The 15,078-nt window shown below is 41.5% G+C and overlaps 4 protein-coding genes and 1 non-coding gene across 5 annotated transcripts; 3 read left to right on the top strand and 2 right to left on the bottom strand.

Annotated features, from left to right (window-relative positions):
• The first annotated feature begins 267 nt into the window (after positions 1–267).
• On the top strand, positions 268–766 carry LOC117398981 (histone H3). Its single transcript, XM_034914486.2, has one exon. The coding sequence runs from the start codon at positions 305–307 to the stop codon at positions 713–715; it is 411 nt and encodes a 136-aa protein (XP_034770377.1). The 5' UTR covers positions 268–304; the 3' UTR covers positions 716–766.
• An 840-nt stretch (positions 767–1,606) lies between these two features.
• Positions 1,607–2,448, bottom strand: LOC131709657 (histone H1-like). The gene is made up of 2 exons (XM_059012221.1): positions 1,987–2,448; positions 1,607–1,681 (listed from the first exon to the last, which is right to left on the bottom strand). Exons 1-2 carry the CDS (start codon positions 2,446–2,448, stop codon positions 1,607–1,609), a joined length of 537 nt encoding a protein of 178 aa, XP_058868204.1.
• A 4,200-nt stretch (positions 2,449–6,648) lies between these two features.
• Positions 6,649–7,134, top strand: LOC131709714 (histone H3). The gene has a single exon (XM_059012434.1). The coding sequence runs from the start codon at positions 6,673–6,675 to the stop codon at positions 7,081–7,083; it is 411 nt and encodes a 136-aa protein (XP_058868417.1). The 5' UTR covers positions 6,649–6,672; the 3' UTR covers positions 7,084–7,134.
• A 3,805-nt stretch (positions 7,135–10,939) lies between these two features.
• trnas-aga (transfer RNA serine (anticodon AGA)) lies at positions 10,940–11,021 on the bottom strand. Its single transcript has one exon. It is a non-coding gene; the product is annotated as a tRNA-Ser (tRNA).
• An 808-nt stretch (positions 11,022–11,829) lies between these two features.
• Positions 11,830–14,943, top strand: LOC117398855 (zinc finger protein ZFP2-like). The gene is made up of 2 exons (XM_033997946.3): positions 11,830–12,665; positions 13,381–14,943. The coding sequence occupies exons 1-2, from the start codon at positions 12,116–12,118 to the stop codon at positions 14,724–14,726; spliced, it is 1,896 nt and encodes a 631-aa protein (XP_033853837.3). The 5' UTR covers positions 11,830–12,115; the 3' UTR covers positions 14,727–14,943.
• The last annotated feature ends 135 nt before the right edge of the window (positions 14,944–15,078 follow it).

Raw genomic sequence — 15,078 nt, 5'->3', positions numbered from 1 at the left:
TTAATTTGAATGGAAAGTATTTCTTAATATTGGATTAGCAATCTTTTCCTGAATGACTATACTGTATTTAAAAAAAAAAAAAAGGCGCCAACAGCTCGGAAACAATGACTGCTTAACAGAATGCGCGGAGAATTCAAATGTTCTAATCAATCATTGAGAATCTGGAATATAACCAATGAGGAACATAAACCCGCCCTAATGTGTCACAGCCTATCAGGACAGCTCCGTTCCTCTATATAGTCTCTGGTGTCGGATGCGTGTATTACTTTGTACAGTTTTTCATACTGTGTACAAGAGTTTAACGATGGCAAGAACCAAGCAGACCGCTCGTAAGTCCACCGGTGGAAAGGCTCCCAGGAAGCAGCTCGCTACCAAGGCTGCCCGAAAGAGCGCTCCCGCTACCGGCGGCGTGAAGAAACCTCACCGCTACAGGCCTGGGACTGTGGCTCTGAGGGAGATCCGCCGCTATCAGAAATCCACCGAGCTGCTGATCCGCAAGCTGCCCTTCCAGCGGCTGGTCAGAGAAATCGCTCAGGATTTCAAGACCGACCTGCGCTTCCAGAGTTCCGCTGTTATGGCGCTGCAAGAGGCTAGTGAGGCTTACCTGGTCGGGCTCTTTGAGGACACCAACCTGTGTGCCATTCACGCCAAGAGAGTCACCATCATGCCCAAAGACATCCAGCTGGCCCGCCGCATCCGTGGAGAACGCGCTTAAACTGCAAAACCCTTAAAACAGTGAAACCCAAAGGCTCTTTTCAGAGCCACCCACTTCTCTGAAAGTGTTATATTCCAATAATTTTAAATAAAATAGCTGTAGTTTACACGGTAAGTGTTATATTGTTTAAGTTTCGCAGTTGGAACATATTAACATTATATTATAAGTGCTTTTCGGTTTTTATTCTCAACATTGTGTTTCTTTTCGAACCATCAAAAATATATCTATATAGACAGAGAGGCCGCATTTTAGACCTAAATAAAAATCAGATATCCAGATATGAAAGAAAGGCCGTTAGTATCCTTAATCAGTTTCATCGTCGTTAGATTTAATTAGGCAGCGATTTGTTTATTCTATTACACTATTAGAAACTGCGTGCTAAAACATCACAGGAGTGCCACGTTTATTACATGCGGAATTTCGGGAGGTGAACCGCCTCGGACACGTTCAGCTTGTGCGACGTGCAACAGGAACAGGATTGAGTCTTTTCTCGAAATCAGTTTGTTCTGTGTTTCTGTTTTAGCATCTTGGCTAACAGCGATTTGGGGATGGTGGTGTTTGTGTTCGGTGGTGTTTTTTCATCCGCAGAATCAGCAGTGCAGCAATGGCAAAGCGTTTTGCATCACCCGGTAGTGTGCTTCATAAAGTGGAAGGTTATCTGCTGAATATCGTTACATTAACACGTTGAATTACTGCCGCATTGTGGATTCCCTTATACCTGAAAATCTGACTAATATTGAAAAATGTGACGTTTCCGAATCTAACATGAAATACTGTACAACTGCATTATTACTTTTTATAGACTTGTACGATATCATTTAGTAGTTGATTTGATTACATGATGTCAGTAAGATATTTAATTTTATGTTTATTTAGTATTTTAAAGGTGTTTCAATCACACAATTCAAAGTAATGCAACACCTTTGGGCACAGCTGTACCTGCGGGGCGCCGCCATGTTTCACCGTCTGTTCGACCGAGAAAGCGGAACACGTTCCACGGCGGGACATTTCACCACATCGCTTTGTGTATTCAGGAAAAATCTGCTCTCTTTAGAAAGATGTGTTGGCTCTGAAAAGAGCCTTTGGGTTCATTGTTACATCGTCGCTTTAACCGCTCACTTCTTTTTAGGAGCTGCCTTCTTCGCTGCGGGTTTAGCTGCCTTGGTCACCTTTTTAGGCTTAGGCGCTGCCTTCGCTTTCTTCGGGCTCTTCTTTACGACCTTTTTAGGCTTGGCAGCCGCTTTCTTCGGGCTCTTGGGCGCCGCCTTTACAGCTTTCGGTTTCTTCGCTTTCGTTGGAGTCTTCTTGGGTGTCGCTGCTTTCTTTGCCGAAACCTTTTTCGTTGTTTTCTTGACAACCGCTTTCTTTGCCGCTGGTTTCTTGGGAGCTGCCTTCTTCTTGGCCGCCTTCTCCTTGGCTTCAGCCGCCTGTTTATTGAGCTTGACGGAGCCCGAGGCGCCGGTGCCCTTGGTCTGTAGCAGGGTCTCCTTGGTCACCAGGCTCTTGAGGGCTCTATTGACGAGGGAGTTGTTCTTCTCCACATCGTAGCCGCCGGCCTGCAGGATCTTCTTGAGCGCCGCCACGGACAGCCCGCTGCGCTCCTTGGAGGCAGACACAGCCTTGACGATCAGCTCCGACACGCTGGGACCCGATTTCTTGGGCTTTGCCGCGGTCTTCTTCTTGGGAGCTTTAGTCGGAGCAGGAGCAGCTGGTGCTGGAGCAGTTTCTGCCATTTCTAATAGTTTAAGACAGAGAAAACTCACGCGTAAAGCTGAACTGTTTTGTATATCACAGAATGTGAGCAGAAAGGCGGAGAGCGGAACTTATCCACATGATGAGAACCGTGTAGACTCAACTGACCCGCATGCAACATTCTCATTATGAAAACGTCCTGTCTTGTGTTTTCTACCCGCACAAAGTATACAATTTGATAATGAAATACGAACAAATAAACACAAACAACCGAGTGGATCAAAAGAGAAGGGTTGAGTTTACAATATAACTTATTCTTTAACCAGAAACTTTACTGCATTTTTAATTGAGGTGACCAAAACTGCATTGTCGTCCAGCGAAAACAATCTGCTCGCTCAGTACTTTGCGAAATGTTTTTAATATAAAATGACAATTGTGTTATTTAAAGTAACTGTGTGATTTGTTTCACAAACGAGAAGGCTAGCCAAACACAATTTCATAAGTTTGATGCGTGATGTTTGTAAAACTGGACATTTAATCACCCTTATGTGAGGAGCGGTTAACACACTGCAGCACGCACTGCCGGAACATCCCATTGTAATCGATTGGGAGAATTACTTTATTGAATTGTATGATTTCTCTTATCCCTGACTCACACTTGTTAAAACAATATATGTACCCTGGCATCACCACAGCATTCTCTGAGTAGTTTATATATTTCATTCGTGGTGTATTTCATAGAAAATGCCACCTCTGTCTCCTGGTGAGGAAAAAGTTGTTTTTTTCACACTGTGTGTGTGTGTGTGTGTGTAAACATGTGTTTGCCTCTGTAGAAATACAACTGTAATACGAAGGGAAATGCATAACCATTATGTAGGAAAACAATGTGAAACAACTTATTTTGAATCAGATTAAAGAATCTACGCAGTTGTTTCTTTACTCCTTGTAATATAGATTTTTAAAACAAATGCTCCAAATACTGCAAAACACAAAACATCTCAATAAATACATCCACATTCACGTTGTTAATCAGCGACACTATGCAGTGAATGCGCGTCAGCAGTTTCGTGCTTAACCCGCGCTCTCAGACACGGCTCAGTGGTGGGCGGGTCTGATGTGAGCGCGCTCTTCTTTGCTGGCTTCTTTTTCAATCAGGTCCGGTCTGTGCGTATGTAACAGAACGGTCTGTGCATGTGTAATAGAACGGCTGCTGTTTTAATTAGGGTGTTTTTTCTTAAATATTCATCTACAGAATGTCTGGAAGAGGCAAAGGCGGTAAAGGACTTGGGAAAGGAGGCGCCAAGCGTCATCGCAAAGTGCTCCGTGATAACATCCAGGGCATCACCAAGCCTGCTATCCGCCGCCTGGCTCGCCGCGGAGGAGTGAAGCGAATCTCCGGGCTGATCTATGAAGAGACCCGCGGGGTGTTGAAGGTGTTTTTGGAGAATGTGATCCGGGATGCCGTCACCTACACTGAGCACGCCAAGAGAAAGACCGTCACCGCTATGGATGTGGTGTATGCGCTGAAGCGCCAGGGTCGCACTCTGTACGGATTCGGAGGTTAAGGATTTCCATCGGCTACATTTGAACACAAAGGCTCTTTTCAGAGCCACTCACAATATCAAGCAAGAATTTAAATCCATGTAATAATCATTCACTTTATACAGTATGAGGCGATGCTCTTTGGGTTAGTGTGTTAATTGAATATTTATGCACTTTTTTTATACATATCTGTGTAAACTCTAAATTCCAATTATTTATATATATATATATATATATATATATATATATATATATATATATATACGCGTTTTGGAAGTTATTTTGTTTACATTAATAAAGTACAGATAAAGTACTAACGATCTCATTAAATTATTGTATGTTGGTCTAAACTAAGGAAAGGGGTATTGTTTTAGAAACATGTTCAGCTTTAAGTAAAAACACCGCTGTTTCTCAACATTAACATCTAAACAAACTGCTGATCTCGCATCAATAGCAGTGTATTCACTGGAGATACCTTCCAGCCCTCCTTACGCCGGGAGGCTGCCTGTCACCGGGGGAATGCGTAGCTCAGATGCGCGGGATTCTACAGCGGGGTGTCGTGGCCGAGTGGGTAAGAGATGGACTGGAAATCATTGGGGTCTCACCGCGCAGGTTCCTTTTGTATAGTATAATCTCATTCAAACCGTAGATAGGATGTGTAGGAATGTTTTTCATGTGGGCACAAATCTGAGCCTGTGTTACTGAACCTCATCCAGAGGATACTGGAGTTAAAACAGACACGGTGTCTAAAAATCTACTGCGATATTTTGGTTATTTGTATTTTGTAGAAAAACAAAACGTTTTAAAAAAACAATTTCATACTTTCAATAAATGATTGTAACATACAATTTAAACTGGTATCATTGCAGATATATCTACCTTTGCACAATGTAACAAACTGGACCGTCAACAATATTGGCTTCCTTGTTAACTGAAGTGTACAGAACTCTAAACTGTAAACTAAAACCTAGAAATTATAACTAAACTCGAACATGACTGTGGGGCAGTGTGGTTTTAAACACGTCTAAACGGTTACATTTTGTTACACTGTGTTCCAATTTAAAAATGCGCGCCAAGACGAAAACAAAAGACAAACAGCAGCAGAACAGCGCCAAACCAGAAACAGCGGGAAGGGAATGATACAGCCAATCAGAGACAGGAAAATAAAAATCTGCACGCCCTCATACACTATGACGTCTTTACATGCTAACAAGTATCGCACCGTTTTGTCCAATCACGAATGAGCCAGTGTGTATAAATAGCAGGAGAGCACCCTTGCATTTATTGTTATTCTAAATTACAGTGAAGATGTCTGGAAGAGGAAAGACCGGCGGTAAAGCCCGTGCTAAGGCAAAGACTCGCTCCTCCAGGGCAGGACTGCAGTTCCCAGTCGGCCGTGTCCACAGGTTGCTGCGGAAGGGAAACTATGCTCAGCGTGTCGGCGCTGGAGCCCCGGTCTATCTGGCCGCTGTGCTCGAGTACCTGACTGCTGAAATCCTGGAGCTGGCCGGGAACGCCGCCCGGGACAACAAGAAAACCAGAATCATCCCGCGTCACCTGCAGCTCGCTGTCCGCAACGACGAGGAGCTCAACAAGCTGATGGGAGGCGTCACCATCGCTCAGGGCGGAGTGCTGCCCAACATCCAGGCCGTGCTGCTGCCCAAGAAAACCGAGAAGCCAGCCAAGAAGTAAATCACTCGGACACCGCTTTTAAGATCTTCTAAAACCCCAAAGGCTCTTTTAAGAGCCACCCACTTTTCTATAAAAGCGCATTGAATCTGTTTCTGTTTACTGTGAATAATACCGAATGGTGAGAACTGAAGCAATAAATAGTGTGTGTGTTAGTGCAGCGTTACCATGTCTCTGTCTAGCTATATCAAACACAGGCCTTGCCGCAGCGGGTGTAGCTGATGTTCCCCACATCAATGCCACGTTCTTTACAAAGAAACAATATGATACGATATCAATTTACTGGTTTACTTAGTTTTCAAGCGAGCTACATTGAAACACGCTTCCAGTTTGAAATCCACCCACTCCCGTGTTTTTTGTTTAAATTGCGGTGATGTACACTCAATCTTGGGTCCAGAAAAGTGTCCATTCAGGAAATTGTGTTTTTATTTTCTGTGGTTATTTATTTTAGTTTTTAAGTCTGATTTATAGTTTTTAAATTGGGCTATTTTCTTTAGTGTTACGGGTACATGTTTGGGTTATGTATTTTCTCTCGCCATAAATAAGTTGCTTGTCTATTGACCGTTTTTCCAATTTTAAACAGACTGCATAATTTGAATTGAATGTATTTCTTAATACTGGGGATAAGCAACTTATTGCTCGTAATTGTATTCTTGCTCCTAATTGTATTATTACTTGTACTGTGATACTTGAAATGTATGTGCTTATGATTGTAAGTCGCCCTGGATAAGGGCGTCTGCTAAGAAATAAATAAATAATAATAATAATAATAAAAGCAATGTTTTCCTGAATGACTATACTGTATTAAAAAAAGGCGCCAACAGCTCAGAAACAATGACTGCTTAACAGAATGCGCGCAGAATTCAAATGTTCCAATCAATCATTGAGAATCTGGAATATAACCAATGAGGAAAATAAACCCGCCCTAATGTGTCACAGCCTATCAGGACAGCTCAGTTCCTCTATATAGTCTCTGGTGTCGGCTGCGTGTATTACTTTGTACAGTTTTTCATACTGTGAATAAGAGTTTGAAGATGGCAAGAACCAAGCAGACCGCTCGTAAGTCCACCGGTGGAAAGGCTCCCAGGAAGCAGCTCGCTACCAAGGCTGCCCGAAAGAGCGCTCCCGCTACCGGCGGCGTGAAGAAACCTCACCGCTACAGGCCTGGGACTGTGGCTCTGAGGGAGATCCGCCGCTATCAGAAATCCACCGAGCTGCTGATCCGCAAGCTGCCCTTCCAGCGACTGGTCAGAGAAATCGCTCAGGATTTCAAGACCGACCTGCGCTTCCAGAGCTCCGCTGTGATGGCGCTGCAAGAGGCTAGCGAGGCTTACCTGGTCGGGCTCTTTGAGGACACCAACCTGTGTGCCATTCACGCCAAGAGAGTCACCATCATGCCCAAAGACATCCAGCTGGCCCGCCGCATCCGTGGAGAACGCGCTTAAACTGCAAAACCCTTAAAACAGCGAAACCCAAAGGCTCTTTTCAGAGCCACCCACTTCTCTGAAAGTGTTATATTCCAATAATTCTAAATAAAACAGCTGTAGTTTACACGGTAAGTGTTATATTGTTTAAGTTTCGCAATTGGAACATGTTAACATTATATTTCAAGTGCTTTTTGGTTTTTATTCCCAACGTTGTGTTTTTTTTATAATCATCAAAAAATATCTATACAGACAGAGACCACATTTTAGACCAAAATAAAAATCGGGTATCAGATATGAAAGAAAGGCCGTTAGTATCCTTAATCAATTTCATCGTCGTTATACTTAATTAGGTAGCGATTTGTTTATTCTATTACACTATTAGGAACTGCGTGCTAAAACATCACAGGAGTGCCACGTTTATTACAGGCGGAATTTCGGGTTGATTTCAGCTTGTTCGATGTGTAACAGGAACGGGTTTTAGTCTTTTGAAATCGATTTGTTTTATTTTTCTGTCCTCGCATCTTGGCTGACAGACTCTGGGGATGGTGGCGTTTGCTTTGTGGTGTTTTTTTCTTTTTATTTCCTCCCCCAAGCAGTATTTATATCAAATAAACTAACAATAATATTTGCATGGGTCAAATACATGAAATTATTTGTTATAAAATTAAATATATATAGCTATACGTACAGACTACCTTAAATCAAGGGTACGTTTGTTGCAGTTTGCCAGTATTGCAAGTACAGTTGTCTATCTTAGGGCCTGTCTACACTACATAACCGAACTCGAGAACCGTACTCAAAAACGAGTTAATTAATCCAGCTCAACGCGTTTCATGTTTAGTCGGGCTTAATGCGTCCACACACTATTAAAATAGTTCGGTTACAGTTCCTAGCAGCGCATTGAACAGTGGGAATGAATACGATAGTATCCCACCATGCACTGTTTCATTTTAAAATATGTTATGCCCATATTAATAGAGGTGCATACTGCTAAAAAAAAAAAAGAAATCCAAGTATTTTGGGGGAAAAAAGTAAATGCGCGCGCGCGCACACACAAGTAGGGCATCTCTTTAAACAAATTGAGCAGATTCTGTTTTCATAACTACTCAGAAAAACGCAGGAGGGTGAAGCTGGCTTCTTATTCGTCTGTTTCTTATTCGTCGTTTCTTATTCAGACTTTGATCTGCTCCAAACGGAGTGCTTGGCTCTATGTATTATAACAATTCTAATGTATGTATTATAATTGAATTAGTAACAGTGTTTTTAAGGTGTTAAAATCACGTTGGGCTGAACATTTCTCTGTGGATATTTATACATCGTCGCTTTAACTGCTCACTTCTTTTTAGGAGCTGCGGGTTTAGCTGCCTTCCTCACCCTGTTAGGTTTCCCTAACTCCAACCCCTAATCCCAACCCTAACCCCAACACAAGAAAACAGGCTATTGTAGCTGGATTTTCCGTTACATCTATTCTTGACTGGCCCCTGCAGCAAGAATGAACAAAATAATAACTGTTTAAAACAATGCACATATCCAGAATCCTGCTTCTCATTGTTCCGAAGCAGTTTGGACTCAAAGACGCTGCAACAGCTCTAGAGGGAGGGGTGCCAGCTGGGCACAGAAGTGCTATAAATAATAGTGCAGAGTGAATATACAAAATCATATCGTGATTAAATAATAGTGCAGAGTGAATATACAAAATCATACCGTGATTAAATAATAGTGCAGAGTGAATATACAAAATCATATTGTGATTAAAGTAAAATAAGCAATAATACACGTGAACAAAAATAATACAAATAAATCAGTAATAAGGTGCTGAAGCACACCTGCAACACTTGCAGTCTTATTTTGTATATGCTGTCCAAACAACAACTATATTTACAGCCCTATTTTGTGCAACCAATTTTATTTTCCCTTTTCTCTCTGCCGTCTCCGCTTTTCCATGCTTGGAGTTCAGACCAGGTCATTTCCTGTGTCATCCCCTGATCTTTGTAAAGGTTAAACTCCCAGGCAGGACAATAGATGTATTTTTCTGTTTGGTCCCTGTTTTAATTCTAACATGCAGAACCTGCACAGTTGGACAGACGGTTGAGGTTCTGTCTGCTTCCTCTTTTTATGGCTGAATAATCGTGGACAACCAGTCTTAACAGGTGTTGTGTGGATTTTCTTTCCAGTAGACACCTGAGGAAGAGCTGGTGGAGATGGACTTGCTGGTAGATGAAAGGAAAAAACAGCAACAGCATGATGTAGTTTACTATATAAGTTGTGTAAGTTATTCTGTCTCTTGTATAAATAAGAGATATCATTGCGCTGTTTGCTTAGCCTGAACTGTTGAGCTTTGCTTTGTGATCCTCATGTGAGATGACATGTCATACATTAAGAAACTCTTCACACAGGTTATGAACTTATTATAAATCAAACAAACAGAAAAGCTAGCCAGCAAATATTTGTTTTGTTCTTGCACCTGTCTGTTTGACACTTCTTTGTATCTGCACGTAACTATATTGTATTTGCTTTTACTTGTAACTATATTTACATTTTGAACTTGCTCTTAACTACACTATCTGTAATGCTTTTCTAACGATATTTACATGGTTATACTAGCACATAACTTACTGTAATACTTTGTAACTGTACGTCACCCTGGATAAGGCATCAAATAATATAATATAAACAAATAATATAAAATCAGTTATAACCACATTCAATCTACATTAACGGTATTTAGAAAGTATATTAGTTTTATATAATATAGTTAGAATAGCTCTTTTTTACATTTACTCACTCTTATAATAATATGCTAATAAATAATAATAATAATAATAATAATAATAATGATGATGATGATGATAAACAATAACAACAATAAACGCATTCTTACCTGTCACTCCGAGCTACGTGGGAAAGTTGTGATGTTTATAGCAGAATGATGTTTAATAATATCAAATCAATTATCAATACATATTAACTGTATATAGAATATGTTTTATGTTGGAGGTTAAACTGCAGTGTACAGAAATTAAGGATATTTATATATTTATATATTATTTTGTATTCTCTAGTATAGGCAGCACTGTGGAGTAGTGGTCAGGGCTCTGGAGGGTTGTGGGTTCAATCCCAGGTGGGGGACACTGCTGTTGTACCCTTGAGCAAGGTACTTTACCCAGATTGCTCCAATAAAAACCCAACTGTATAAATGGGGAATTGTATGTAAAAATAATGTGATATCTGTAAAATGTGAAATAATATATAATGTGATATGTTGTAATAATTGTAAGTCGCCCTGGATAAGGTCGTCTGCTAAGAAATAAATAATAATAGTTAGAATAGCTTCTTTTTACGTTTACTTACTCGTACAGCAACAACAACAAAACACACAAGAATAACCGCATTCTTACCTGTTTCACTCCGGGCTACGCGAGCAGGTTATGCTGTTGAAATCTCACTCACTGTACTCACTCTGGAGAGCTCGAGGCGGGAGCTCTTGTTTAGGCACAGACCTGCACAACAGCGCCAAAACCGTGTAGCGGCGGCAGCAGTATTACATCCGTAGTGGTTTAGCACTACCATAGAGAATGAGTCTTTTGTCTCAGGATAGATAGGATTCTAAAGGCTTGTAATTGAATGATTAAAATACAGTTGTGCGTCGTGTTTTAGCCAGAATTTAAATATGCCACACTGCATTCTGAAGCTTTCAGAACAACTGGTATGAAACTGGTTTGCATGAGTTGTAGTGCTTTATTTAACAATACACAATACTTTCATTGTAAGAAGTTTTTTTCCATTACCTGTCGTAACATCATTTTTAACAATAAATATCAATTACTTTAGATTTTAAAATTAATGTTAAAGTATAAAATAAATAAAACATATTCGTTGTCGGCAGGATTCGAACCTGCGCGGGGAGACCCCAATGGATTTCTAGTCCATCGCCTTAACCACTCGGCCACGACAACCAGCTGCTTCAAATACCGCACTCTGAGCAATGCATTGATTCCCAACTTAAGACTGCAGTGGACAACATTATCAGCCCAGTCTCCTGTTCAAACCAAGTTGACTTTGAAATGAATTCCCCGACCAGGTCTTGAAACGTCACTCTAAACTCAGATTCTGCACAGCCCAGCGCAGCTTTGAAAAAAGTTATTGCTGGAGACAGCCTACAGCTGTGAACCACAGAGACTATGCCTAGATCACGAGTGACCTGTAATCGTAACACAAATAACCACTAAAACTAATGCTGCCCCCCTTGCTAGCGGAGGCGAACGACATCTTATCATTATACAACGAAGCCCTGAAATGAACAGCCTTGTCAACGCTATATTAAAATAAATAAATGAATAATGTAAACAAACATACTTGCTGCGTTCGTGATATTTTTTCGCCTGGCTAGATTGCATCCACAGTCTGCGTTTGAAGTGACGGATTTTGCAATTACATCAGCATGACTGTGTATCGGTAGATAATTCAGACAAGTGTAAAAATAGGACGTTTAAAAATGATCAGACATCATTAATAAAAGGAATATTGTTTATATTGGTGTTTATAATAATAATAATAATAATAATAATAATAATAATAATAATAATAGATCCCGAGAATTTTGTTTATTTATTACCTTAAAATAAGTGCATACATAAATGAGTGTGTTGTCATGGGAATTGGTGATCAAAGAAATAATAAAGTAAAATAAAATCAATAAATAACAACGTCATATGAAGAATTATTTCCATGTTGTGTTTTCAAGCACTTCACCGCGCGGGGTTTGGAGACGGCGTTTCTGTACAAGCTGCGTGTGACGTCAGACAGACAGCAGGCACTAGCAGCCGGCACGGCACGCTGTGGGATACGAGAACTCAACCCTTGTGTCTGGGTGGAGAAACATGGCTACCGCAGTTGAGAGCTGAACTCGTTCACCTGCTGTGCTTAGTGTGATCAACAACAGCGAGTGTTCAAGACGATTGCTGGTAGTATTGTATAGATACGTGGACTGAGTGTTTTAACCTTTAAATAAAAGACAGTTCACCAGAGTATAAGAGAAGGCTGTGTGTTTATGAGACGCGTCTGTGAAATGAAAGAAGAGATGGATATCTGCGCATCCTCCGCGTCTCTCCTTGAGGAAGAACTCGCCTCTGCTATCGAGCCTGCAGTGAAAGCGGCTGTGCTGAGCGTCATGTCTGCGTTAGCAAAGTTCGTGGACAGTAAATGTGCAGTTTTCAATCTCAGACTGGACGAAAGAGACCAAGAATTCGAAAGCGTGAGATTGCGATTGGAAATAGCGGAGAGCGATTTGAAAGCAATGCGAGACGGAGAATACATGAACACTGCCGAGAAAAACTTCACCCAATCTCTCACAAACACTGAAACACAATACCACGGGAGCGACAGTATTATTGCTCAGGGGCTGCCGGCGCGGGATTTCTCCACTCTTCCAGTTCAGCCAGTCAGGGATCCGGTGCCTGCAGTCCACACCGCACTGAAAAACTCCCGTGTTTTAATCCAGGAGGATGGAAGCTATTCCGAGCAGGACCTGCTGATGCGAGGTGATGACTCTGAACAGAGAGACCACACAAGCACAGCGGGGTGGAGAAGAGCACTGAAAGGTAAGGAGATCATATTTCAATCGATCAGCTCTCACTGTTCTGTTCACACAACGTTAACAAGGAGGGAGGGAAAGAGTAAACAAATAGTCCTACTGAATGTAACCTGCGCATTCAACACCATCGCTGTTATAATATAATGTAAAAAAAATCAAAGGACATTTTAGCCTCAAACCTGTTATTTGAGTTTTGCTTCTTTTGTCCAATCATCGTTTTACATTCTGTTGCTTAGCACTGCCTTTAATAGCTACTCTTTTGAGCAAAAGACTGCCCCCTTTATCCCACTCGGCTCCTTAATTACTAATATCTTGGCATCTTTGACTATCTTATTTTCTCCTCTTTCAATGTATTTAGAGAATGTGGATCAAGCCATCTCCAAGTGCAGTGGTGGCCCACAATGTTTTGTTGCCTAGTTTCCCCCACTCAGACAACTTGCCTCCACTTAAAATATATACAAAATATTTAAATTACAAATCTGCCTCACTGGTGCAGTGGTACCCCAAATATTATCAATTTATTACCAATGAGGAATGATTGGGTGTCACAAATGTTCTTCATTTTACAACCAAAATAGTTTGTGCAAGAGTGACAGCTCAGCATCTGAGGGGCCAATTCAACACTCCTCACATTATAATGACAGGTTACTGGATGTGCAATCTAGAATGAACCCAGTTTATGATGTAGATTTTACAGTGTTTCACTCTTCTCTCTGACACAGGTCCTGCAGAGAGAAATGCTCTCCCTCATGCTGAGGAAGAGTCGATGGCAGAATCAGTTCCCATTCAAGAGGAGTTCTTTGACCAGGAATGGTGCAGGAGTCTAAAGCAGGCTACAGAGCTGGCATCTATTGAAGGGGAGGAGGAGAAACCTGCACTAGATCCTGTCCACATTAATGAAGAGATCCCTGGAATTGAACCGGTCATCATTAAAGAGGAGGTTCTTGAACGTGAGTGTGACCCCATTGAAGAGGGGGGTTCTGACCACTTTGAAAGACGACAGCAAATTCACACAGGAGAGAAACTGCATCTCTGTACTGTTTGTGGGAAGAGTCTCAGTACATCAACAGAGCTGAAAAGACACCACCGAATTCACACAGGAGAAAGACCGTACTGCTGCACTGAATGTGGAAAGAGTTTCAATACCTCTACAGAACTGAAAAGACACCGTCGCTTTCACACAGGAGAGAAGTTACACCATCTTAAAACACACCAGCAAATTCACTATGGAAAGAAACTGTATCACTGTAGTGGATGTGAGAAGAGTTTCACTCAGTTAGGAACCCTGACATTGCATCAGCAAACTCACACAGGAGGGAAGCTGTATCACTGCACTGACTGTGCAAAGGATTTCAATACAGCAGGAGAGCTGAAAATACACCAGAGATCTCACACAGGAGAGAAACCGTATCGCTGCACCGAGTGTGAGAAGAGTTTCAAACAACTATCCCACCTTAAAGCCCACCAGCGAATTCACACAGGAGAAAGACCGTACTGCTGCACTGAATGTGATAAGAGTTTCACTACCTCTACAGATCTAAAAAGACACTGTCGCATTCACACAGGAGAGAAGCCGTATTCCTGCACTCAGTGTGAGAAGAGTTTCAAACAGTTACACCATCTTAAATCACACCAGCGAATTCACTATGGAAAGAAGCTGTATCACTGTAGCGAATGTGAGAACAGTTTCTCTCAGTTAGGAACCCTGACATTGCATGAGCGACTTCACACAGGAGGGAAGCTATATACAGCAGCAGAGCTCAAAATACACCAGCGATCTCACACAGGAGAGAAACCGTATCGCTGCACTGAGTGTGAGAAGAGTTTCAAGCAACTATCCCACCTTAAAGCCCACCAGCGAATTCACACAGGAGAGAAACAGTATCATTGTGATGACTGTGAGAAGAGTTTCATTGTGTCTGCAGACCTGAAGAGACACCAGCGAATTCACACAGGAGAGAAGCCGTATAGCTGTGATCACTGTGGGAAGAGATTCAATCGGGCAGAAAATCTGATGTCACACCTTCAGGTTCATTCTGGGGAGCAGTCGACTCACTGCGCTCAATAAGAGAGATTTTATTTTCCACTCCCAGTTGTAAAAGCACACAGTATCCAGACACTTCACTAGGAACAGTAGCACTGTGCCTCCATCACAAGATGACTCAGTCTAGTATAAGCGGAGAGTATATAAGACCCTGAGATGCAACTGGACTTTTTGATCCCTTTGTCAAAATGATTTTGTCTTCTGATCCTTGATTGTCTGAGTTATTAAAATGTAAATCCTGGGAAGGACTTGTCTGATTTTTTGCATGGTTGTATATTATAGTTTCATGAACACAAGCTTCATTTAATTCATACTTACAGAGCTTGTGTGTCAGATTCCTGTTGCTCTACATTGTACAAATCAGAAAGGTCAATGA

This window comes from Acipenser ruthenus, chromosome 44 (assembly GCF_902713425.1).
Source record: "Acipenser ruthenus chromosome 44, fAciRut3.2 maternal haplotype, whole genome shotgun sequence".
In the NCBI taxonomy this organism is placed as follows: domain Eukaryota; kingdom Metazoa; phylum Chordata; class Actinopteri; order Acipenseriformes; family Acipenseridae; genus Acipenser; species Acipenser ruthenus.
Note: the sequence above shows the minus strand (reverse complement) of the source record. Positions and strands in the feature narration are given on the sequence as shown.